The following is a 25,966-nucleotide window of genomic DNA, read 5'->3' as shown; positions in this document are numbered from 1 at the left end:
TTGGAATGTGTGGAATATTTGTTGAAATGTTTTGTTTATCGTATTTGCAAAGTGTATTATTTAATCGGGGAATGCCCCGAGGTAATTTGTATTTACTCACCGGGGAATGCCCCGAAGAATTTTGTACGCAAAAGATGCTCGTGATCAAGGCCCGAGGCATCGGGTAAAGCATAGTTAGGACTAGTGTAGGTTATTTCAGTATTTTTATTTCGGGTTGTAATAATTGGACTGGACTTTACATTTTTTTATTTTGTTTTGTTGTTGTTTGATTATTTTGCGTGCTTTTGTGTGGTTTATGCATTTGTAGCGTCAATTTAGCCGATACGCTCTGCCAAGCGACCGTGGTTGAACCACGGGATCGAGGGGTGCCTAACACCTTCCCCTCGGTCAACAGAATTCCTTAGCCGGAATCTCTGTTCGCAAACCAGTTTAAGAGTCAAATGGTTTTTTTTCGAAAAGGATTTTCCAAAGGTGACTTGGCACATTGGATTATGCCAAGTGGCGACTCTGAATAAAAAATACAAATAATCCTTTTCCAAAACAAATTTTTATTTCTTGTCACTTAAATAGTAAAGTCCTTTCGAACTTTAAAATATATATATATTTTTTAGCACGTAAAAAAGGGGTGTGACAGTAGTCACTCTCATAGCAGGCCAAATATATGCTTTTGCTTGTCCATATGCATTGGTTTCCAGTGTTTGGAAAATTGCTATAGCTTAAGGATATGTTTGTTTTGTGCTGAAATGATCTTTGTTGGATTTACTTGTTAAATATAATTGGTGTTCATGAACTAGAAAATATTCATCCAATTTATAAAGATTTTTGCCTTTCACTTGCCTATAAGGTTTTTATTTTTATAGTTTTTCTCATTCATAGGGTAATGCCTATTCCTTCTACATTTTTATCTATTGAAAACAGAAAATAGTTTGTATGGTACTACCGAGCATCTCGATAGATCAGGATTTGGTCATGAGAAGATGCTTGCATCAATATATAATTGTTTCTTCTGGTAATATAATCATCATTTTCTCAATCGCAGACAACCAAGAACATTCAACTACAGTAGAAATTGATCTTATGTCTGTAGTCGACAGTTTTTGCCATCCTCAACTCTAGTAATATGATTCAAAGTGAGGATAAATGTTGATAACATAAAATAGACGTTCATATCTGTCTAATGTTAAAGATACATCTGGTGTTCTGGAGCAAAAGGCTGAAAATCCAAAACTGTTAAAGGAAATAACAACTTTCAAATTAGCCATGAATATTACATTTTACATTGAAAAAACTATCAGTATGATCAAGCTAACAGGAGAAGTGGATACATTTGGCAAGGGAATTAAATTTCTCCACGAACTTCCAGTACCAAAGTAGTTTCTCCTTGAATTGGCTATCTGCCATTCTGCATGCTGTTTTGGTGCTCTAGCTTGGGGCTGTCACAGATCTGATGACCAAGCCAACCGCAATATGCACAAACCATTACACTGCTTGTATCTGTGATTGCCTCATCGTAGTTCAGGCTGTATTCAGATACCATAGGTATCAACAAGACAGTCTTATTGCTGCAATTAAAGTTGCTTGTTTCTATTGAACTACAGTGTAACAAAGGGGAGTTCTATTGATAGGGGGAACTGTAATAACATATAATTGGAATAGGGGTTCATCATAGAAGCAAAAGCAAAATAATTAAGGAAGGGAGGGAGGTTCTAGAGTTAATCTACAAAACAACTAATATACAAAAGATAACTTCATAGCATAATCTTCTATATTAAGGCATCCCCACAAAGTGTACTTGCTCCTTTCCTAACCAGGGTTCCAAACGTAATTTTCCAATTCCCTAAATGAGTCCTCAATCATGGTTATGTTTGTTATGTACAGTTTGTTGCGTTATGTTATATACTTGTGTTCTTTTCCTGTACAGTGTCAACGACATGAACTCCAGCAAATTCTATGTAAAGAGTCAAATCCAGCATTTGTCATCAGCTAGAGTATCAGAGGCTGTTTTCCAGGATGCTACTCGATGTGTACGTGAATTTTCACATCAATGGTTCCATCTGTCTGTGAGGATTGAATGGCCTGAACGCTGCAATTTCCCCTCATGTGGGGTGCTGATTCTTTTTATTCAGGTACCAAACACATGAAAATATTTTTTTTGTTTCTTGGGTGACGGTGAGATTTGAAACCAAGACTTTTTGTCTGGTCTGCTACCATGTTAGAATTGCGTGACTGGCTCGAATAAAAAGTTAAACTATTAGACAGACCACACTTTAACTACTTAATTATATAATCTCAACAATTTCATTATCTGAAGTCATATGTACTTTGACTAGAAGCATTATGTTAGAAGAGAAAATGCCACTGTTACAAGAGTGATCACTTTCCCATTTCCTTTTTTTTTTTTTTTTTTGGATGCATTTAAGGACTAAGCTGCTATGCATTTCAGAATCTGCAAAGAAGAAGCTATTGTTGTAGCTAGTTTCTACATTCCCAAGGTAAGGATTCTCACTTCAATTAGTCACCAACCATTACTCATCTCGTCCAACTTTCCGAGCAAATATGAATGACAAATGAAGATGAGGATTGGCATTGAAAAAAAAATTCAAGATTATCAGTATTTTAACCATAAAACAGCCAACAACATTATTCACACCAGAAGATACTTATTGCTGCGACAAACATGAAAGACAAACTTAGGACTAGGAGAAAAAACAACCATCCCATAACACAACAACCGTCTAAGCATAGGCTTCAGGATTCTGAAGGAGATAGGCTTCTACAGCTTTGAACATCGCCAAGACCTTCTCCTTGCCTGCCTTAATTTCCTCTTCCTTGAGTTTGAAATCTCCCACAGTATAGTATGCGCTAGTCACCTTAGAGATGGAACCACCATCTGGTGACTGCTCAAACTTCACGTCATAAGTTATCTTCTCAAGATTGTCTACCAGCCCGTCACCTTCGATCAGTGTGTACTTATACGTGTATGTCTCCTCATTAAGCTCATCAACACGATACTTTATGGACTTAAAATTACCACCTACACATGTACAGAAATAATTAAGATAAAACCAGAGTACTAATCAGAGTACTTTTGCACAAAATATAAAAGAAAATTTTTGGTGATTATACCGTCAGGAAAATTGATAGTCTTGATGCTTCCAGCACCTCCATCACCTTGAACCTCAATACTTTTGATAGCTTGTGGCATCAACTTTGGGATCAAGTTATGAGAATCAATAATGGAGGCCTTGAATATTCTTTTGGGTGGAAGTGGAGAAGTGTTCTCCTCAGTGAAGGTAGTGACAGCCATAATGTTTTGATTTTTAGAAGAAAATGAAAGAGTAATATTTCTTGTAGGGGGCAGAGCACTTGTTTGATGAAAAGAAGAAGGCGGATATCAGAGTTTATATAGGTTCTAGTCCATGTATTATCTAATCTTGTAGTCATTTTCTTAGCAGGCCAAATATATGCTTTTGCTTGTCCATATGCATTGGTTATAAAATTGCTACAGCTTAAGGATCTGTTTGTTTTGTGCTTATATGCTCTTTGTTGGATTTACTTATTTCAATATATATTTGGTATACATGAACTAGGAAATGGTCATCCAATTTATAAGAATTTTTGCCTTTGGTTTGTCTTTAAGGCTTTTATTATTATTTTGTTTCTCATTCATACTGTATGCCTATTCCTTCTGCATTTTTGTTAAGTACAACAACAACAACATACCCAGTGAGATCCCACAAGTGGGGTCTGGTGAGGGTAGGATGGACACAGACCTTACCTTTACCTTTGTGGGGTAGAGACGCTAAATCTGATAGACCCTCGGCTCAAAAGGAATGTCATCAAAGTAGGCTTGCGAGAAAAATATAACAAACAAATAGCACGATACAAAGCAAATAAAGCAACAAATAGCAACACACATTTTAGAACAGGAGACTACACAATTACTAAATACTACTACCAATAAAGTGGAGTAAAATGAGGATCTTGATAGTTTTTATTGTATTGTACTACCTAGTGCCTTGATAGATCAGAATTTGGTCATGAGAGGATGATTGCATCAATACATAATTGTTCCTTCTTCTTGAATAATCATCAATTTCTTTGTCATGGACTACCAAGAAAGGTCAAAATGAAGTAGAAATTCAGCTTATGTCAATAATCTACAATTTTTACAATCCTATAATTGAAGTTCATATCTATCTAATTTTAAGATTCATCTGTGACTCTGGAGCAAAATGTTTAACATCCAAGATTGATACAAGTACGACCTCGTAGATGGACATTTTTGAGCATGTTGAACGCAACCGAGAAAGTGCACACGTGTAAGTGTGAAGGAGTCTCCAAAATCGTCCATAATGTGCACTACATAGGCTCCTATGGGACTTTGGATTAAAAAGGACAAAGAAGTTATCCAATTAAGAGGGAATCCTTCAAGTTTTTTAAATTAGGTGGGAGAGACAACTTCTTTTTGAGTTTTTTTTTTTGAAGTTTTTTTCGTCCCAACAACTTGTTCCAGTTGTAGAACAACTTTGGTAGTTGTTCGACAACTTTGCGAAGTTGTTCAACAACTACCAAAGTTGTTCAACAACTGCGCAAGTTGTTCAACAACTAGGCGCAATTGTTCGACAACTGCTCCTAGTTGTTGAACAACTAGGCGTATTTCGACAACTGCCACAAGTTGTTCAAAAAGACTTAGTTTTTTTTTTTAATAAATTTATGGGACCCACTTGTCCCCTTTTCTTTATTGGAAACTTGGAAGGGTCTTTTGACTCATTTTTCTCGGCGCCTATTGCACACTTGATCGTTAAAGGGCCTTTTTGTCTTTTCACTTTTTATTTATGATGTAATATAAATAGAACAACTTAGGATTTTTGGGACTTAGGACTCGTTTGGTAGGACGTATTAAATAAAATAATCCATGGATTAAAAGTTAGTCCACCTATGTACAATGTTTGGTTGCCCAATTTAAATTTAATCCCACCTAATACATGGATAGCTGATACACCATAGAGTGTATTAGCTTATCCCTAAGAAACTATGGGATTACTTATCCATGGCTTAATAATACATGGATAAGAGAATTAAATGACTCAACTACCTCTCAATTCTTTTTATTAAATTTTTCTTTTAAGTTTCATTTTAAATTTAATCACTATAAATTTGGTTGTTATGTTACATTTTAATTTACCAACTTTTTTTTTACTTTGCGTATTTGGATCAAGTGCTTAAATATCATTTACTCCCTTATGTTGGTTGATAGTTTCGAATGTGAACTACATTTATGCTATTTTGTAATTGTTCAATTTACAAACGGATTAATTTAAATAGAAAAAATTATTGTCAAATAAATATATAATTTGAAAATCTAAAATTATATTATCAACAATCCGTGATATTCTTACATAGTGTGCTTTACATTTTTTTAAAAATTATTTCTCTATAATATGACAGTTATTTGTTTGTTTTAATTTTTTCTTGATTAAATAATCTCATTTTTTTAAAAGAAATAAATGATCAACTAAACGGAGTGAGAATTATCATTCATATTTTTACTTTTTTAAGATTGTGCAAAGGGTGAGCAACTTGACTAGTTAAATAAAGTAGAAAATCTCATAAAAATTTAAGGGTATAATTGTAAAAAAGATTTTGTTGAGTTTTAAAATACAGGATATATCTAGTTTTTAATATAATAAACCAAACACTTGATAAAAAACAATCCTTGTATTACTAATCCCTGCATTACTAATCTCTATATTGCTAATCCCTGTATTATTAATCCATGGATAACTTCTCTTTGTACCAAACGACCCCTTAGTGGATTATTGTTGAAACTTGAGACATTGTAACATCCAAAGTTCTCTCTTAGTCTTGAGAGTGAACTCAAAACCAAAACTAGGGCTAGGCAATTGAAGATTAACTTGTTTTTGCATTGTTGGCTTGATACGTTGGTATTTAGAGGAGGTAAAGACCCTCTTGTGTCAACGTAGTAGTTAGGTGTTTGTTGTGTGAAGTGTTAAGGGTCCAATAGTCCACCAAATTCTTGGTTTCTTAAGATTATACCCTCACTTGTCTAACTATCTATCTTGTATCTTGTTGTAAGTTTCGGTTTCTTGTTCTTGTTAATGAACCCGTGAGTCATTGTTATTGTAATATTGTTGTTCTTCATATCTTTGTTGCTAATATAGTTTGGGTTTTTGGTTGATTGGTGTGTTAAACACATTGTATTCTCTCCTTTCTTGTTCTAGATAGTGAATTCGAGAGTGATCACCAAAGGGTCCTCGGTTCTTTTGAGCTTGTGGACTGTTTTTGGTGTGTGATTTCGTGTGTTCTTGATCATTATTGTATCATTTGGTATCAAATCCACCATTGATTTTGTTCCCACGAATCAATCTTGGGCCTGAAAGTTGAAAAAAAAAAGTGAAGAAGTTGTTCTTATTCTTGGCCGAGAGTTGGCGTTGTTACCTCTTGGCCAAGACTTGTTTGTGTGTCTAGATTTGGTAGTCATTTTGTTTGTTTAGAGTGTTTCAAGTGTTCGGTTCTTTCTCACCAACACTAAAAATGTCTAAATCTGAAGTTTGAGCTTAAAATGATGACATTGTTGATGTGAACTTAAAGTTGGCCGAATCTTGATGTTGTTGTTCTTGGCCGAATGGTGATGTTGTAAACTTGGAGTGGAAATTTGTTGATATTGTTATTGTTCTTGAAAATTGTTGTTGTGATCTTGTTCTTCATCCATTCTCATATCTTAAACAACAATAAAGTGTAAAAATAGATCCCAAAAGTTGTAAGACAAAGTTGTAAAGCTTGTTGGTCAAAGAACTTGAACCCATAACTTCCTTGACTTGACAACAACTTTTCAACCATTTTCCTATTTCAAGGACCTTGTTTTGTGGGACTAGTACAAGTCAAATCTCACCTTTTTGAGTTGAATTTGAAAAAGGTTTCAAGACTTGTATTTTCCCTCCAATACTAACTGTCTTCCATTCTAAGATTGTGTAAGGACTAAACTTCAAGTTGGTGATTAAATTTTGTGTGAGATCATGACCAATTGCATGCCGCCATGTCATCATAGTTACTTTTCACCATCCAAATTAAGCTCAAACTTGGATTTTTAGTTTCTTATTTGTTGATCCTTAGTTTCGTTTAATTGATCCTAGTACTAATTAACAAGCTAGTAAACTTCTACTAGGTTGTCACTTAGTTCTTGAATCCGTTGTTCGTATCTACGTTTCTTTTGTGCTTTTGTCGTTTTTAAATTGTAGTACTTCTTGGTTCAAGTTCGGACATTACTTCCTTGAGTCGTCAAACAAAGAATTCATTCCGACTAAGGAGTAGACTTACTCTTCAACTCACGACAAGTTACAAGCCGACTTGCAAACATTGGTGAAATCAAGTGTGAGACCACAAAGTTTGTGAGAGTGTAGTGAGGTTGTTTTGAACTAACGTGTGTTTTGTTTTGTAGGATTTGTGTTGTATTATTGTGTGTGACGTTGTGGACTGATTTGGTGTCTTGTTGGACCGTAACTTGAAGGGTTATTTTCGTTACAACCGCAATGGAACCCGAGGCTTTAAATGCTCAAACAATGGACAATAATGTCATCAATTTCATTTTGGCTTACCTTGAAACTATATCCTGAGATGTGGCTAGGTTGAATGTGGGTATTGAGAAATTAGATACAGATGTGGCATCAATGAGTAGGAGACTAGAACGTGTGGAAAGCCAAAGGAGTCGACCTTTCACCCCTCAAAACATTTCCCCAACTAATACTCCCGAGACCTTGCACCAAATGCTATATCCACCAATTACCACAAACCAAACCAATCTTTACTCCTGAAGCCGAGAACAAGATAGACCAAGCCATCCTCCACTCCACCAAGTCCAACAAGAAGCGCTTGGAACCCAAATACCACCACCAAACCCAAACCCTCTCATCCAAACTCCACTTGACCAAAGACCTCACTATCCAAATCCAATTCCGTCACTACAAGCTCCATTTAACCTAAATAGACCCATCCATGTTGAGGGCTATGGTAGGGGAGGACAACATGATGGTTATGAACCGTATGATGATACTTACATAAGAGGGGGAGAGATAAGGGGAAGGCATGGTGATCCGAGGAAAGTTAATGGCCGAGAAGGTAGAGTTGGTCATTGGAACCAATAAGGGAACCAAAACCGTGATGTAGGGCTAAATACCATCAAGATGGGGCTTCCAATCTTCAAGGGTGAGAGTGATCCCGAAGATTTTCTTGCATGGGAATCCTCATGTGAGATGGTTATCCAAGTTAATGATCTTACCGAGGAGAAGAAGAGTTGCTATGCGATTGCTCACTTTGAGGGTTATGCTACTACATGGTGGGAGTATGTTAAGCGTTTTGGTAATGCTTTGGTTAAGGGGAATCCCCCTCCTTGGTTTCAGTTAAGGTACCTCATGATACAAAGGTATCTACTCGAAAGATATCAACAAGAGCTCCTTGCCAAGTTGTATAACTTAAGGCAAGGGAACAAGAACGTCATGGATTACTATGATGAGTTCCAACAACTCATTTTGAAACTTGATCATCGAGGGGAGCAAGTGAGTTACAACATCATCCGATTCAAGGTGGGATTGAATAGAGATATTGCCTCGCGGTTGACACTTCACAAGTTCGACACTATTGATGCCATCTTCCAAGCTGCCTTGGAGATTAAAAGAGAGTTCGGGAGAAACCGGGGTATAAGCTTAAGGTGAAATCACCCTCAGGTTAGCACAAGGACAAAAATGACTCATGCAATGTGGAGAAACCCGAGGTCAAGGCTGCCCAAGCCGAGAACAAGGCTCACCAAAGGTACCCTCCAAGAAATGAAGGTAAATCGCATTCCTTTCCTAATGCTAAGGGTTTTCAATATTTTAAATGCCAAGGTTGGGGACACAAGGCTAATGAGTGTCCAAATAGGAGAAATATAATCCTAAGGGAGGGGAAATTGTACTTTCTTGGGGAAAAGGTGGGACTTGAACCAACGGAGATTGATGATCAATGTCAAGATGGAGAGAGGGTAAAACCCGAGAGGCCAAAGGAAGGGGAGGAGGAAGATGCATGGCCATGTGATGGTGAGCTTGAGGTGTCGTGTTTTGTAGTGAGAAGGACCATGATTAGTAAGGCTTTGGTTGATCCTAGTCAAAGGGAAAACCTTTTTAACACCAAATACCTTATTAAGGGAGTTGTGTGTTCCATGATCATTGATGGAGGTAGTTGTACGAATATTGCTAGTAGTACCTTGGTTTACGTCTTGAGGTTTCCCACTATCCATCATTCAAACCCATACAACCTTCAATGGTTGAATGAGTGTAGGGAGTTAAAGGTAAACCGACAAGTGGTGATATGGTTTAAGGTAGGCAACTATTTTGACGAGGTGTTGTGTGATGTTATTCCTATGCAAGCGTGCCACCTATGGTTAGGGAGAACATGGAAATATGATAGAGATACCATGCATGATGGACGAACCAATAGCTACACTTTGAAGCTCCATGGTCGAAGGTATACACTCCACCCTCTCTCACCGATACAAGTGGCCGAAGTTAATCAAAAAGTGAGGAAGTTAGAGGAAAAGAGGAAAAAAGAGCTAAAGGGAAAGACCGAGAGTGGGAGTAGAGGAGAAGGGAAGGGAACCAAGGATCAAAAAGGAAAGGGTTCCTCACTTTTGGGACTTACCCTCGGGGATCCTTTATTTCTCACTAACGTAGGTACTAGCATTTTGCCTAGTACTGCCTTTTCTTGTGTGTAGGTTCATGATCATGTGCTTTCTAGGGGGGATACTAAGCAGATTTCTCACCAACACATGCTTGAAGATCTCAAGGAGCCCTTAGCTAAGCATCCAATTTTCTTGACAGAAAATGAGGAAGTGATTCTATGGAGAAGCCATGAGGTTGAGGTCAAACTCCTTTCAAGATGGAGAGGATGGTACAAGTACGACCTCATAGATGGATATTTTTAAGCATGTTGAATGCAACCGAGAAAGTGCACACGTGTAAGTGTGAAGGAGGCTCCAAAACCGTCCATAATGTGCACTACATAGGCGCCTATTGCTCACTTGGTCATTAAAGGGCCTTTTTGTCTTTTCACCTTTTATTTGTGATGTAATATAAATAGAACAACTTAGGGTTTTTTGGACTTAGTGGATTATTGTTGAAACTTGAGACATTGTAACATCCAAAGTTCTCTCTTAGTCTTGAAAGTGAACTCAAAACCGAAACTAGAGCTAGGCAAGTGAAGATTCACTTGTGTTTGCCTTGTTGGCTTGATACGTTGGTGTTTAGAGAAGATAAAGTCCCTCTTGTGTCAACGTAGTAGTTAGGTGTTTATTGTGTGTAGTGTTAAGGGTTCAAAAGTCCACCAAATTCTTGGGTTCTTAAGATTATACCCTCACTTATCTAACTATCTATCTTGTATCTTGTTGTAAGTTTTGGTTTCTTATTCTTGTTAATGAACCCGTGAGTCATTTTTATTGTAATATTGTTGTTCTTCATCTCTTTGTTGCTAATATAGTTTGGGTTGTTGGTTGATTGGTATGTTAAACACTTTGTACTCTCTCCTTTCTTGTTCTAGATAGTGAATTCGAGAGTGGTCACCAAAGGGTCCTCGGTTCCCTTGAGCTTATGGACTATTTTTGGTGTGTGATTTCGTGTGTTCTTGGTCATTATTGTATCAAAGACTGTTCGAGATACAAAAAGGGCAGCCCGGTGCACTAAAGCTCCCGCTATGCGCAGGGTCCGGGGAAGAGCCCTACCACAAATGTAACTAAAGCCCCCGTTGTTCAAGACACAACGACCTCTAAATTAACCATGAATATTACATTTTACATCGAGAAACCTAGTAGTTTCAACTATCATCAAGCTACAAATAGAAGAGGATACATTTGGAAACTGATTAAATTTCTCCATGATAACCTCCAGAACCAAAGTAGCCTCTCCTTGAATTGGCTGTCTACATGCTCTGTTGATGCTCTAGCATGGGGCTGTCACAGATACAATGACCAATCCTACCACAATACACCCAACTCTTTACCCCACTTGTACTCATGATTGCCTTGACGTAGTTCAGGCTGGTTTGGGTACTCAGAGGTATTTGTTGAAAGTTGCTTTAAGAATACAACTATTTTTTCTTTTTTCTCCAGCAGTTTTTTTACATACAATACTAGTTAAATTAGGAGTCCTAATGCAACTGTTTTTTCTTTTTTCTCCAGCAGTTTTTTTACGTATAATCCTAGTTAAATTAGGAGTCCTATCTTTGGTAGGAAACTAATTAGTTATTTTATTTTAATTTTGGTAGAAATAGGTTGTTTCTTTATCCTATTTTTTATTGTAATAGCAACTATTTAAGTTGCTAAGTTGATGATCAATAATAGATGGTCTTTTAACAAGAAAATAATCTATCTCTCTGCATATTCTCTTCTTCAAACTTCATCTCTATTTCAGCGGTTAGTTTTTGAATTGATATCCTGTTATTTTCTTTTAACAATTTTAAACCAACAGTATTAATAGGATAATTTTATTGGTGCAATTAAAGTTGTTTGTTTTTATTGAAATACTGTTTTTGCCTGCTTTGGTTATGGAGGTGTTGACTCGAGTATCCAAGGAGAGGTGTCATGGTGTATGCTTTTTGTGGACAATGTGGTTTTGATTGACGAGACCCGGGAAGGTGTGAATGATAAATTAGAGGTGTAGAGACAGACTCTTGAGTCTAAAGGGTTCAGGTTGAGTAGGAGCAAGACCGAATAGTTGGAATGTAAGTTTAATGGCTCGGGGGAGCAGGACGAGGTGGTAGTAAGGTTGGATTCTCAGGTGGTGTGTAAGAGGGATAGTCTTAAGTACCTCGGGTCTATGATTCAGGGGAATGATGAGATTGACGAGGATGTCTCTCACCGGATTGGGGCGGGATGGATGAATTGGAAGCTCGCCTCAGGGGTGTTGTGTGATAAGAAGGTGCCGCCCAATCTTAAAGGCAAATTTTACAGGGTGGCAGTCCGCCCGGCCATGTTGTATGGAGCGGAGTGTTGGCCAGTCAAGAACTCTCATATTCAAAAATTGAAGGTGGCGGAAATGCGGATGTTACGTTGGATTTGTGGTCTTACTAGGGGGATAGGGTTCGGAATGAGACTATTCGGGAGAGAGTTAGAGTGGCTTCGGTGGAGGACAAGATGCGGGAGGTCCGTTTGAGATGGTTCGGACACATGATGAGGAGGGGCACAGATGCACCAGTTCGTAGGTGTAAGAGGCTTGCTTTAGATGATTTCAAGCAGGAAAGGGGCAGGTCAAAGAAATATTGGAGAGAGGTGATTAGGCGGGACATAGAGCAGTTACAACTTACTGAGGACATGAACCTAGATAGAAAGAGCTGGAGGACGCGTATTAGGATAGAAGGCTAGTGACTATTAGGGTAGGTAGGGTAGGGCATTACCTGTTTGGTGTATTACTCTTGTTAGGCTACCTTGTTGCATGCTGTATTACGAGTGCCTACTATTCTTTGTTTACTTTCCATTGTAAGGGCATTTTTATGTCTTGCCATCTTGTTCCATGCATTTCGTACGGTTGTGATTACTTATCTTATCTTGAGCCGGGGGTCTATCAGAAACAGTCTTGCTATTTCTCAGGAGGTAGTGGTATGAACTGCGTACATCTTACCCTCCCCAGACCTCACTGTGTGGGAATACACTGGGTTTGTTGTTATTTTTGTTGCTGTTGTGTTCTTTTCTTGTACAGTGTCATGAACGACATGGACTCCGCCAAATTCTATGTGAAGAATCAAATTCAGCAGTTGTTTCCTAGGATTCTACTCGATATGTATCTGAATTTTCACATCAATGAAGATTCGATGCCCTGAAGCTGCAATTTATCCTCACTTGTGATGTTGATTCTTCTTATTCAGGTACCAAACACGTGAAAATAGTATTTCTTCTCCTTAGGCGGTGGTGAGATTTGAAACTCAAGGACTTTTTGTCTGATCTGATACGACCATGTTAGAATTGCGTGGCTATCTCGTCAAAAAAGTTAAACTATTAGATAGACCACACTTTAGCTACTTAATTATGTTATATCTCAACAATTTAACTATCTGAAGTTATGTGTACTTTGACTAGAAGCGTTATTATGCTAGAAGAGAAATTCTCACTATTAATAGAGTGATAACTTTCCAATTTCCCTTATTTTCTATTTTGGTGCCCTTTTAAGGACTAAGCTACTATGCATTTCAGAATAAGCTGTTGGAGAGAAACAGATCTAAACAAAGAAAAGAAATAGCAGAAAGCATTATAAAGTTTCATTGATCACTGCCACATTTATACATAAGAACATAACTGAAAAAGCTCAATAAAAGGAGTAAAATAAGCTACCATTATTTCTAATAACTATAACCTAAAGATAAGCAAAAGTAATAAAGCTGATTTTGCATGACTGCAGCCTCATTTAATAAATTTAAATCCTAATTTAAAGCTATATTTACAGCAGTTGGTACAACTAATCTTCAGTTTTTGAGGCACTAATCTTAACACTCCTCCTTGACTCAAGAGCTGTAACACCAAGTCTTTCTCCGAGAAACTCGAATCTTGCTCTAAGTAGAGACTTCGTTGGCAATCCGTTTAGCAGAAATACTGCGGTATTGGTAGCTTCAGCCCAAAATTTCTTTGGTAGCCCTTTCTCATGAATCAAACACCTTGTCATCTCCATTAGCGTCTTATTTTTCCTTTTCACTACTCCGTTTTGTTGAGGATTGTAGGATGTCGTTAGTTGATGCTCGCTTCCCTTTAAAGATGATGTTTTCTGAGGTCCTCCAATATCTGTATGAACAAGTTGTAGCTTATTCTTTGGTCTCCATGATGAATTCTAAAAAGGAAGCCTTGTTTGCTTCCCATACCGACAAGCTTCACAAGCAGGCAGATTTTCCTTAAGGCTCGGGAGACCTTCTGCTGGTTGATTTTCTTTCATGAAGAGTAAAGCATCATGATGATAATGTTTGAGTCTTTTGTTGCATAACTCGAAATCATTTTCCAATCTGACAATTGTTGCTTGCTCATCGTCCAATAGATTCAAGGAAAAACTCCTTACTCTCATCTTGACCTTGAAAATCTTATTATTATCAGAATTCTTGATGACACATGCTTTTTCTTCAAACAACACTTTGAAACCATTTTCAAGTAGCTGCCCAACACTTAAAAAGGTTTTGATCAAGATCAGGAACAAAGAAAACATCAGTTTTAAGTTTCAAACCTGTAGGGCATTCAATTGTAATTGTTCCTTTGCCTTTTGCGTCAAGATATTCTCCATTTTCAATTTTGACTTTGGAAATAACAGATCTATCTAGCTCTTTAAAGAGCTTTTGATCACTGGTCATATGATTTTTGCATCCACTATCAATTAACCAATTTTTAGAAGTGTTTTTGCTAGCAAAACAAGTTGCAACAAATAATTGCTCTTCTTTATATTGATTTACAACAGCCTTGGCTTCTTCTTGTTGCGTTTGTGACTTGCATACCCTCTTCACATGGCCCAGTTGAACATATTTATTGCGCTTGACCCCCGGTCTCCACCAACATTTCTGTTGAGAGTGATTTGTCTTTTTGCAATGAGGGTAGGGTGGATTACTTCCTCCCTGATTGTTGTAATTATTGCATTGCCTTTGCTTCTAGTTCTTTTTCTTTTTCTCGTATGACTCGTTTTGTGATTTAGCTTGAAAAGCACCTTCAACAAAACCTTCTTTCCTCATTATTCTCCTTTGCTCCAATGCCTGCAAAGTATTAACAAGCTCTACCAAGGTAATTCTTGACAGATCCTTAGAATTCTCTAAAGAAGAGATTGTGGCTTCATATTTCTCAAGAAGTGTGACAAGAATTTTTTGAACAATTCTTTCATCAGTAAAATCCTTACCAAACAATCTCACCTTGTTGGCTAAGTCAAGTAGCTGATCTGCATAATCTTTTATGGTTTCTGATTCTTTCATTCTCTTCATTTCAAATTTGTGAATTAGATTCATCACTTGCATATTTTGAACTCTTTAGTTTCCTTGGTATTCCTTTTCAAGATACTCCCAAATTTCTGCAGCGGACTTCATTTGCATAATTCTGGTAAGAATTGGAGGAGATACCGTAGAGAAAAGGCATGCTTTGGCTTTGGCTTTCCTTGTCTTTCTCTTCTTGCGATGTCTCATCTGATTCATTGTTGGATTATCTCCTAGAGGAGTTACTGTGGGGTTCAAGGTGTATATGTGAATGGAAAATGAAGGAAAAATTGTGGAGAGAAGAGAGACATCAAATTACAAAGTGTACTTCCAAATTGGAAAGTTCATTCTTTCTTCCACATTGGTGGAAGAAGAGAACTTGTAAGTGTTTAAAATGAGGAACAAAAAATCCACATGGATGGTGAGGCAAGAACTAGGTGATGCCTCGCGCAATTGTCGTCGTTACTCGCGCAGCTCAGCTTCAAATTTGGATTTGTCAAATGATCGATCGATGAGATCTAATTTTTTAGACAAAATTTATTTGAAACTTGTTTACAAGTGAAATTTTTAATCCAAAAATCTAATAGTATTAGTTTTCTCCAAGTGTGGGTGCATTTCGGACTCCATGCAAACGCATACGCAACATATCATGAAGGGATGCGACCCTTCGAGGGAAAAGGCACATTATTTTGCGCTGTAGGGTGACCTGCGGGCACAGCCACAACACAGATACGCGACCTATGGCAGATATAGCGCTTGCCAAACGTCACCTGCGACCGCAGATCAGTCGCAGGTCCAGCACAGTCTGGGAACAGGGACGTGACTGCTACAGAAAAAAGTGTCTTTCTGCTGAACCAATGCATCCTTTCTGAAAGGATACACTTAAGGCTATAAATACCTAATATTTTCCTCAGGTGTGGGTATCAATTTTAACAGCAAAAACTCTCTTATTCTTAACAAAAACTCTATGTGATCATTAAGTTGTTGAGTGAGTTCGTTGAATCCAACAATTTGAGGTACTGTTATTGTTCGGATTGAAGGTCATTTTATCCTGGGAAGAAGATTCTATAACCTCAGGTATAGTGAGGGGAATTATTCCTTAAGTACACTCCGTGAAGTCGGGGGACTTGACCTTAAAATTCTATTTCATCTCTTTTCTGAACATTAACACACTTCTTAGATAGATTATTCATAATCTAGTGTTAAAGGTGTTAAGGAACTTCATAAGTGTTCTTGTCTCGGACTTGAACTAGAGTTGAAGTTCGTGTTGCTTATATACAAATTCTTGTACCCGAATACATGCTAAATAACAATCTTAAGGAATATTATTACTGTTTAAGAATCTGTACTGCTTGTTTCTAGAGATTAAAGCTTTTAGATTTCTACTTCGTTTGAACTTAACTAGTGATTTGAAGAAATAAAATCTTCAGCACAAGTTAAAGATCATTCGATTAACGATTGAAAGTTATAAAAACTTCATCGCTAAACTAGAAATAGGAAGAAGTGTTTAAAGTTGTTTAACTTTATTAGTAGTATTCTGAAAATACTAAATTTACTGTCTTGTGGTGACAGAAAAAATGACGAATAATAGTCAAATGCATGATGCTACTACTATGGAGGCAACTACCATTGCCACGACAAGTCGAGCAAATGCTCTGCAACCTATGGCACCTGCGGAGAAGCCCGAAAAGTTTGCAGACATTGACTTCAAGAGATGGCAGCCAAAGATGTTCTTTTACCTCACCACTCTATGTCTTTAAAGGTTCACTAGTGAGGATGCTCCTGAGGTGCCTGAGGGAACCTCGGACAAAGAGCGTTTCATAATAGTAGAGGCTTGGAAACACTCAGACTTTCTTTGCAGGAATTATATCTTGAGTGGTCTCCAAGACGACCTCTATAATTTTTACAGTGGATCTAAGACATCGAAGGAATTGTGGGGGGCACTAGAACGAAAATACAAGACAGAGGATGCGGGAATTAAGAAATTCTTTGTTGCAAGGTTCTTGGACTTTAAAATAATAGATAGCAAGTCAGTTGTCTCTCAAGTGCATGAATTACAAGTAATCATCTATGATCTCCTAGAGGAAGGTATATCTTTAAAAAATACCTTCGTTGAACAAATTGAAAATGTTCTTAGTACTCACATAAACTATTTATAGATTTGATTGTGAATGATGCATTTGAAGTAGCAGCGATAATTGAGAAGCTACCACCTATGTGGAAAGACTTCAAAAACTACTTGAAGCACAAATGCAAGGAGATGACTGTCGAAGATATTATTGTTCGACTACGTATTGAAGAGGATAATAAGGCTGCCGAGAAAAGGTCAAAAGGGAATTCTACAATTAATGGAGCACATATTGTAGAAGAAGACCAAAACAATTCTAAGAAAAGGAAGAAAGTTGAACATGGAAACAATCAACCCAAGAAGAAATTCAAGGGAAAGTGCTTCAATTGTGGCAAGATTGTCAACAAGTCCATGAATTGTCGTGCCCCTTAGAAAGACAAGAAAAAAGACCAAGCAAATATGATTGAGTCCAACAAAGAATGTGGTGATCTGTGTGCTATGCTTGCAGAATGCAACTTGGTGAGTAATCCTCACGAATAGTGGATGGATTCTGGTGCCATCCGCCATGTTTGTGCCAACAAAGAGTTGTTTTCGACGTTCGCTCTAGCTCAAGTAGAAGAAACGATCTACATGGCTAACTCCGCTACTGCAAAAGTAGAAGGAACTGGAAAGGTGTGCTTGAAGATGACTTCCGACAAACTGTTGACACTTGTCAATGTCTTGTATGTTCCAGAGTTAAGGAAGAACTCTATTTCTGTTTCACTTCTAGACAAGAACGGATTCAAATGTGTTTTTGTTTCTGGAAAAATTGTACTTACTAAAGGAGAAGTGTATGTAGGAAAAGGCTACCTCACTGAGGGCCTGTTCAAAATGAATGTAATGAATGTTGAAATAAATAAAAGTTCAATTTCTTCTTACTTGTTGAGTCTTATGATTTGTGGCATGAACGTTTAGGCCATGTTAATTACAAAACATTATGAAAACTGATTAACTTAGAAGTTTTTCCAAACTTTGAATCCAATAAATCAAAGTGCCAAACGTGTGTGGAATCAAAGTATGCAAAGCATCCTTATAAGTCCGTTGAAAGGAATTTCAATCCCTTAGACTTAATACACACTGATATTTATGATATGAAGTCACCACCATCACGTGGTGGAAAAAAGTATTTCATAACTTTTATTGACAATTGCACTAGATATTGTTATGTCTACTTGCTAAATAGTAAGGATGAAGCAATAGATGCGTTTAGGCAATAAAAAACTGAAGTTGAAAATCAGTTAGAGAAAAGGATAAAAATGATAAGAAGTGATAGGGGCGGAGAATATGAATCTCCCTTCGCCGAAATATGTGTAGATAATGAAATTTTCCATCAAACTATGGCCCCATATTCACCTCAATCTAATGGAATTGCGGAAAGGAAAAAATGAACGTTGAAGGAAATGATGAATGCCTTACTTATAAGTTCTGATTTACCGCAAAACTTGTGGGGGAAGGCTATCCTTACAGCCAACCGTATACTCAATAGAGTTTCGTATAGTAAGACATAATCAATTCTGTATGAAAAATGGAAAGGAAGGAAACCCAACTTGAAACATTTCAAAGTGTGGGGGTGTCTAGCAAAGGTCCAAGTTCCTATGCCTAAAAGGGTTAAGATAGGACTTAAGACGGTGGACTATGTGTTCATAGGATATGCTAAAAGAAGTAAAGAATGTCGATTTTTGGTTCATAAATTCGAACATTCGGATATTAATGAAAATACGGTAATTGAATCAGATAATGCTGAATTCTTTGAAAACATTTATCCGTATAAAACTAGACATGAACAGTCTAGTGGGGGGTCTAAACGACCTCGAGATGAACCAAGTGAGAATGTACATAATGAAGAAAATCCAAGATGTAGTACACATCAAAGAACGCCAACTTCGTTAGGTTCGGACTTTGTAACATTTCTCTTAGAAAATGAGCCTCAAATATTTAAAGAAGCGATGTCGTCATCAGACTCATCCTTTTGGAAAGAGACAGTCAATAGTGAGATTGATTCAATCTTAAGCAACCATACATGGGAATTGGTTGATCTTCCTCCAGGAAATAAACCTTTAGGTTTTAGGTTCTAAATGGATCTTCAAAAGAAAAATGAAAATGGATGGTACTATTGACAAATACAAGGCAAGACTTGTAGTAAAAGGCTTCAAACAAAAAGAAGGTCTTGATTACTTTGATACATACTCGCTGGTAACAAGGATAACGTCGATTCGAATGTTAATTGCCTTGACGGCAATGTATGGTCTTGAAATCCATCAAATGGATGTGAAAACCGTATTCCATTTAGAGGGAGAAATTTACATGGAATAGCCTGAGGGTTTTGTGGTTCCAGGAAAAGAAAATAAGGTGTGTAAACTTGTTAAGTCACTTTATGGACTAAAACAAGCACCTAAGCAATGGCATGCAAAATTTGACCAAACCATGTTGGCAAATGGATTCAAGATAAATGAATGTGATAAATGTGTTTATATTAAAGACACTCGAAATCACCAAGTCATTGTGTGTTTATATGTGGATGATATGTTGATCATCGGTAGAGACATTTCAGACATAAATGCAATGAAACAAATGTTTGAGAGCAAGTTTGATATGAAAGACCTTGGAGTTGCGGATGTGATCTTAGGAATAAGAATCCATAGAACTCCACAAGGGTTGGCATTGTCATAGTCTCATTATATCAAAAATGTACTTGACAAATTCAAATATATGGAATTCGGTATTGCCAAGACTCCATTGGATGTGAGCTTTGCACTTCGAAAGAATGATGGTGAAAGTGACTCACAATTGGAGTACACAAGAGTATTGGGATGTTTAATGTATATAATGAACTGTACACGACCAGACATAGCATGCGCTATTAGTAAATTGAGTCAGTACACGAGTAATCCCAACAAAACTCATTGGATGGCAATGAAAAGAGATTTGGGGTATCTTAAATACACTCAAGACTATGCTTTGTATTCTAATAAATATATCGCGGTACTTGAAGATATAGTGATGCAAATTGGATCACCGGATCGAATGAAGTAAAATTCACAAGTGGATATGTATTTACTATCGGTGGAGAAGCAGTTTCTTGGAAATCATCCAAACAGACATGTATTACTCGCTCTACAATGGAATCTGAATTTATCGCATTAGATAAAGCCGGTGAAGAAGCAGAATGGCTCCGAAATTTCTTGAAAGATATTACTTATTGGTCCAAACCAGTGGCACCAGTATATATACACTGTAATAGCCAAGCGGGAATAAGTAGGGAAGGGAGCATGATGTACAACGGTAAATCTCGTCACATACGACGGAGACATAATACCGTTAAAAAACTTCTCTCTAGTGAAATTATCACTGTTGACTATGTAAAGTCAAAGAATAATATGTCGGATCCACATACAAAAGGCCTATCTAGAGAAGGAGTGGAAAGGACATCCAAGGGAATGGGTTTAAGGCCTAGGACAAGTCAGCATGGCGGTTACTCTGCCTAGAAGACTGGAGATCCCAAGAGCTAGGTTCAAGGAGATCAAACAAAGTTGTGTCTGACAGGTTCAACATTGTCAATTACTTAACCCATTCTCGTGATGTAGACAATGTATAGTAAACAAGGATAAGACTTAAGGTGAAAAGTCTTTTAATGATTATCTAAATTTGGCTAATTTGATCAAATAGTTTAATCTATAGGATTTGACGTTTAGAAATCACCTATGTGAGGGCAAAGTGGAAGCCGCTTCAAAGAGAATGTTAGTAAAGGTCTATTCTCTAAGCTCTCATGAAACCGGGACGTGTTCATGGCTGAAAATAACAAAACCGTGAGAACCATAAACAGTAAAAGGTTGGTTGTGTGACATGTGTTGTCTAGGTGTACATTAAAGCTCGACGGTTCAAAGATATCAAATCTACCGATTGACCGAGTGTATCCGATGCATGTTCACTGTGCAAGGTTCAAAGGGAAACCTACTTATCCAGATGCAATTAGTCTTTGCTAAATGATCACATGCTTGTCCGTAAATTCTTCAAAAGATAGTCATTCCCCATTCATGTGGGGGATTGTTGGGTTCAAGGTGTATATGTGAATGGAAAATGGAGAGGAAAAATTGTAGAGAGAAAGGAGACACCAATTTAGAAAGTGTACTCCCAAATTGGAAAGTAAACTCTTTCTCCCACATTGGTGGAAGAAGAGAACTTGTAAGTGTTTAAAATGAGGAATACAAACTCCACATGGATAGTGAGTCAAGAACTAGGTAATGCCTCACGCCGTCGTCGTCGCTCGCTCGGCTTCGGATTTGGATTTGGAAAATGATCGATTGATGAGATCTAATTTTTTAGACAAAATTTATTTGAAACTTGTTTACAAGTGAAATTTTTAATCCAAAAATCTGATAGTATTAGTTTCTCCAAGTGTGGACGCATTTCGGACTCCATGCAAACGCATACGCAACGTATCATGAAGGGATGTGACCCTTCGAAGGAAAAGGCACATTGCTTCGCGTTGTAGGGTGACCTGCGGGCGCAGACGCAGCGTAGATACGCGACCTGTGGGCGCAGATGTAGCGCAGAAGTTACTAGAACCTGCCAAACTCACCTGCGGCCACAGATCAGGCGCAGGTCCAGCACAGTCTGGGCGTAGGGACATGACTGCTACATAAAAGGTGCCTTTCTACTGAATCAATGCATCCTTTCTGAAAGGATACACTTAAGGCTATAAATATCTGATATTTTCCTCAGGTGTGGGTATCAATTTTAACAGCAAAAACTCTCTTATTCTTAACAAAAACTCTATGTGATCATTAAGCTATTGAGTGAGTTTGTTGAATCCAACAATTTGAGGTACCGTTATTGTTCGGATTGAAGGTCATTTTATCCTGGGAGGAAAATTCCATAACCTCGGGTACAGTGGGGGGAATTATTCCTTAAGGACACTCCGTGAAGTCGGGGGACTTGGCCTTAAAATTCTATTTCATCTCTTTTCTGAACATTAACACACTTCTTAGATAGATTATTCATAATCTAGTGTTGAAGGTGTTAAGAAACTTCATAAGTGTTCTTGTCTTGGACTTGAACTAGTGTTGAAGTTCGTGTTGCTTATATACAAATTCTTGTACCCGAATACATACTAAATAACAGTTACTTCATAGTCCTCTTCTACTGCTTCCCGTAGATCCAGTGCTTCAAGATGAACCGTCATTCTAATTGTCCAAGCTTGATAATTCTCACCATTGAAGAAGGGTGGAATTAGAAAACTTGTTTCAGAATTCATTTTCTATAAAATATTTAAGCTAACAATTTAAAGAATGGTTATATAGAAAGAACTTGTGTTTTTTATTCGCTCTTTTCTCACAGGTCCCTCAAGATGGCAATGCTTTGATACCAATCTGTTGGAGAGAAAAACAGATCTTAACAAAGAAAAGAAAGAGCAGAAAGCATTATAAAGTTTCATTGATCACTGCCACATTTATACATAAGAACATAACTGAAAAAGCTCAATAAAAGGAGTAAACAAGCTACCATTATTTCTAATAATTATGACCTAAAGATAAGCAAAAGTAATAAAGCTGATTTTGCATGATTGCAGCCTCATTTAATAAATTTAAATCCTACTTTAAAGTTGTATTTACAGCAGTTGGTACAACTAATCTGCAGCTTTTGAGGCACTAATTTTAACAGAAGCTATTGTTACAGCTATTTTCTACTTTCTCAATGTAAGGATTCTCACTTCAATTAGGCCGAGCAAATGTGGAATGACAAATGAAGATGAATAGTGGTACACAAAAAGAAACTTAAGAGTATCAGTATTTAACCATAAAAACAGCAAAAAACATATAATTGCAAACCAGAAGATACTTATTTCTGCCACAAACACGAAAGAAAACTTAGGACTCAGAGAGAAAAAAAAAACATCCCATAACATAGTAGCCTTCTAAGCATAGGCTATATTTTGATTTTGAGAAGAAAATAAAAGAGTAGTATTTCTTGTAGGGGGAGAACGCTTGTTTGATGAAAAAAAGAAGGGGGCTATAAGAGTTTATATAGGTTATAATCCATGTATTATATAATCTTGTAGTTGTTTTCATGGCAGGCCAAATATATGCTTTTTGCTTGTCCATATGCATTGGTTGTAAAATCGCTATAGCTTAAGGATCTGTTTGTTTTGTGCTTAGATGCTCTTTGTAGGATTTACTTGGTCAATATATTTGGTATACATGAACTAGGAAATGGTCATCCAATTTATAAGGATTTTCACCTTTAGCTTGTCTGGAGGTTTTAATTTTTATTTTGTTTCTCATTCATTGGGTATGCCTATTCCTTCTACATTTTTTATCAAGTACAGCAATAACAACAACATACCCAGAGTAATAATACAAGTGGAGTTTGGGGAGGGTAGGTTGTACGTAGATATTACATCTATCTTTGTGGGGCAGAGAGGCTATTTCCGCTAGACCCTCGACTCAAAAGGAATGTCATCGAAGTAGGATTGCAACAAAATATAACAAACAAATAGCACGATACAAAGCAAATAAAGAAACAAAAAGTAACACACAGAAGAATAGGAGACTACACAATTACTAAATACTACTAGAAATAAAGAGAAGATGAAGATGAGGATCTTGATATTGCAAGACTGTTCAAGAAACAACAACTTCTAAATTAACCATAAATATTGCAGTTTACATTGAGAAACCTATTAGCAGTATCTATTATCAAGCTACAAAGAGAAGAGCATACATTTGGCAAGTGAATTAAATTTCTCAACAATAACCTACAGAACCAAAGTAGTCTCTCCTTGAATTGGCTATCTGCACGCACTTTTGGTGCTCTATCTTGGGACAGTCCTGATACGATTACCAAGCCCACCACCTGCATTCATGATTGCCTTGATGTAGTTCAGGCTGCATTCGGATACCCGAAGGTATTAATAAGATAATCTTATTGCTGCAACTAAAGTTGCTTGTTTCTATTGAACTACAGTTTGTTGCCTGCTGTGATATACTTGTGTTCTTTTCCTGTACAGAACCAATGTCAGGGACTCCGCAAATTCTACGTGAAGAGTCAAATCCAGCAGTTGTCAACAGAGAAGTGAGAGCTTCAGAAATTGTTTCCAGGATGCTATTTGATGTGTATATGAATTTTCACATCAATGATTCCACCTGTCTGTGAAGATTCGATGCCCTGGAGGCTGGAACTTTCCCTCAGATGTAGTATTGATTCTTTTTATTCAGGTACCAAACGCGTGAAAACATTATTTTTGTTTCTTAGGTGGCGGCGAGATTTGAAGCTCTAAGACTGTTTGTCTGATCTGATACCATGTTAAAATTGGCTGACTGTGTCGTCTTTAATATTTAAACTATTAGAGAGACCACAGTTTATCTACTTAATTATATTACCTGAAGTCAACAATTTCATTATCTGAAGTCATATGTACTTTGACTAGAAGCGTTATGTTAGAAGAGAAACTCACTGTTACCAGAGTGATCACTTTCCCATTTCTCTTCGTTTTCTTTTTTGTTGACGCATTTAAGGACTAAGCTGTTATGAATTTCAGAATCTGCAAAGAAAAAGCTATCGTTGTAGCTAGTTTCTACATTCCCAATGTAAGGATTCTCACTTCAACTAGTCACCAACCATTACTCATCTCTTCCAAGTTTCCGAGTAAATATGAAATGACAAATGAAGATGAAGACTAGTATAGAAAAAAAAAAAACAGTTAAGATTATTAGTACATTAACCATAAAAACAACCAACAAAATTATTCACACCAGAAGATACTTATTGCTGCCACAATCATGAAAGACAGATTTAGGAGAGAAAACAATCATTCCAGTTCCCATAAGATAGCAACCCTCTAAGCATAGGCTTCAGGATTCTGAAGGAGATAGGCTTCTACAGCTTTGAACATTGCCAAAACCTTCTCCTTGCCTGCCTTGATTTCCTCTTCCTTGAGCTTGAAATCTCCCACAGTATAGTATGAGCTAGTCACCTTAGAGATGGAACCACCATCTGCTGACTGCTCAAACTTCACGTCATAAGTTATCTTCTCGAGATTGTCTACCAGTCCATCACCTTCGATCAATGTGTACTTATATGTGTATGTCTCCTCATTAAGCTCATCAACACGATATTTTATTGACTTAAAATTTCCACCTGCACATGCACAAAAAGATTTAGATAAAACCTAAGTACTCATCAGACTAGTTTTGCTCAAAATATAAAAGAACAACTTTGGTGATTGTACCGTCAGGAAAATTGATAGTCTTGATGCTTCCAGCACCTCCATCACCTTGAACTTCAATGCTTTTGATAGCTTGTGGCATCAACTTCGGGATCAAGTTATGAGAATCAACAATGGAGGCCTTGAATATTCTTTTGGGAGGAAGTGGAGAAGTGTTCTCCTCAGTGAAGGTGGTGACAGCCATAATGTTTTGATTTTGAGAAGAAAATAAAATAGTATTTCTTGTAGGGAGAGAGCAGTTGTTTGATGAAAAGTAAGGGGGATATCAAAGTTTATATAGGTTCAAGTCCATGTATTATATAATCTTGTAGTCATTTTCATGGCAGGCCGCATATATGCTTTTGCTCGTCCATATGCATTGGTTTCCAATGTTTGTGAAGTTGCTATAGCATAAGGATCTGCTTGTTTTGTGGTTAGATGCTCTTTGTTGGATTTACTTGTTCAGTATATTTGGTATACTTCGATTATCACACTATTCCGTTGTAGTTACTGTTCTTTGCAGAATGCTTTCCCATGTTTTTTATAGTATTTTACCATGATTTCTTCACTTTCTTTAATTCTTTTTCGATGTACTTTGATTTGCTTTTCCTTGAGCCGAGGGTCTATTGGAAACAACCTGTCTACATCCCAAATAGGGGTAAGATCTGCTTACATTCTACCCTCCC

General features: G+C 37.2%; 3 protein-coding genes across 20 annotated transcripts; 1 reads left to right on the top strand and 2 right to left on the bottom strand.

The window, feature by feature from the left end:
• Positions 1–509: 509 nt before the first annotated feature.
• Positions 510–25,848, top strand: LOC107862029. Of its 18 annotated transcripts, none has more exons than XR_007053933.1 (6): positions 516–2,126; positions 2,444–2,492; positions 12,741–12,906; positions 23,739–23,981; positions 24,084–24,291; positions 25,311–25,848. XR_007053933.1 is itself a non-coding variant. In XM_016707466.2 (4 exons), exons 1-4 carry the CDS (start codon positions 1,448–1,450, stop codon positions 24,150–24,152), a joined length of 510 nt encoding a protein of 169 aa, XP_016562952.1. In that variant the 5' UTR covers positions 512–1,447; the 3' UTR covers positions 24,153–24,447. The 18 variants fall into 18 exon arrangements, 2 of the variants coding, with proteins under 2 accessions (XP_016562952.1, XP_047265889.1); XR_007053936.1 differs by having other exon boundaries at positions 2,421–2,492; positions 23,838–23,981; positions 25,311–25,412; XR_007053926.1 differs by lacking the exon at positions 25,311–25,848 and having other exon boundaries at positions 510–2,126; positions 2,421–2,492; positions 24,084–24,447.
• Positions 2,587–3,383, bottom strand: LOC107862032 (major allergen Pru ar 1). Its single transcript, XM_016707468.2, has 2 exons — positions 3,127–3,383; positions 2,587–3,034 (listed from the first exon to the last, which is right to left on the bottom strand). The coding sequence occupies exons 1-2, from the start codon at positions 3,305–3,307 to the stop codon at positions 2,736–2,738; spliced, it is 480 nt and encodes a 159-aa protein (XP_016562954.1). The 5' UTR covers positions 3,308–3,383; the 3' UTR covers positions 2,587–2,735.
• Positions 24,081–25,580, bottom strand: LOC107862031 (major allergen Pru ar 1). Its single transcript, XM_016707467.2, has 2 exons — positions 25,305–25,580; positions 24,081–25,213 (listed from the first exon to the last, which is right to left on the bottom strand). The coding sequence occupies exons 1-2, from the start codon at positions 25,483–25,485 to the stop codon at positions 24,915–24,917; spliced, it is 480 nt and encodes a 159-aa protein (XP_016562953.1). The 5' UTR covers positions 25,486–25,580; the 3' UTR covers positions 24,081–24,914.
• Positions 25,849–25,966: the final 118 nt, after the last annotated feature.

This window comes from Capsicum annuum, chromosome 3, assembly GCF_002878395.1.
Source record: "Capsicum annuum cultivar UCD-10X-F1 chromosome 3, UCD10Xv1.1, whole genome shotgun sequence".
Lineage (NCBI taxonomy): Eukaryota > Viridiplantae > Streptophyta > Magnoliopsida > Solanales > Solanaceae > Capsicum > Capsicum annuum.
The sequence above is the reverse complement of the archived record's forward strand: the minus strand, read 5'-3'. Positions and strand labels throughout refer to the sequence as shown.

Coding starts and splice junctions, on each gene's coding strand:
- LOC107862029 (XM_016707466.2), top strand. CDS start 1,448: ATGACCAAGCCAACCGCAATATGCACAAACCATTACACTGCTTGTATC. Junction 1,540..1,921: donor GCTGTATTCAGATACCATAG/GTATCAACAAGA, acceptor TTTCCTGTACAG/TGTCAACGACATGAACTCCA. Junction 2,127..23,837: donor TGCTGATTCTTTTTATTCAG/GTACCAAACACA, acceptor AATAACCTACAG/AACCAAAGTAGTCTCTCCTT.
- LOC107862032 (XM_016707468.2), bottom strand. CDS start 3,307: ATGGCTGTCACTACCTTCACTGAGGAGAACACTTCTCCACTTCCACCC. Junction 3,035..3,126: donor GACTATCAATTTTCCTGACG/GTATAATCACCA, acceptor GTACATGTGTAG/GTGGTAATTTTAAGTCCATA.
- LOC107862031 (XM_016707467.2), bottom strand. CDS start 25,485: ATGGCTGTCACCACCTTCACTGAGGAGAACACTTCTCCACTTCCTCCC. Junction 25,214..25,304: donor GACTATCAATTTTCCTGACG/GTACAATCACCA, acceptor GTGCATGTGCAG/GTGGAAATTTTAAGTCAATA.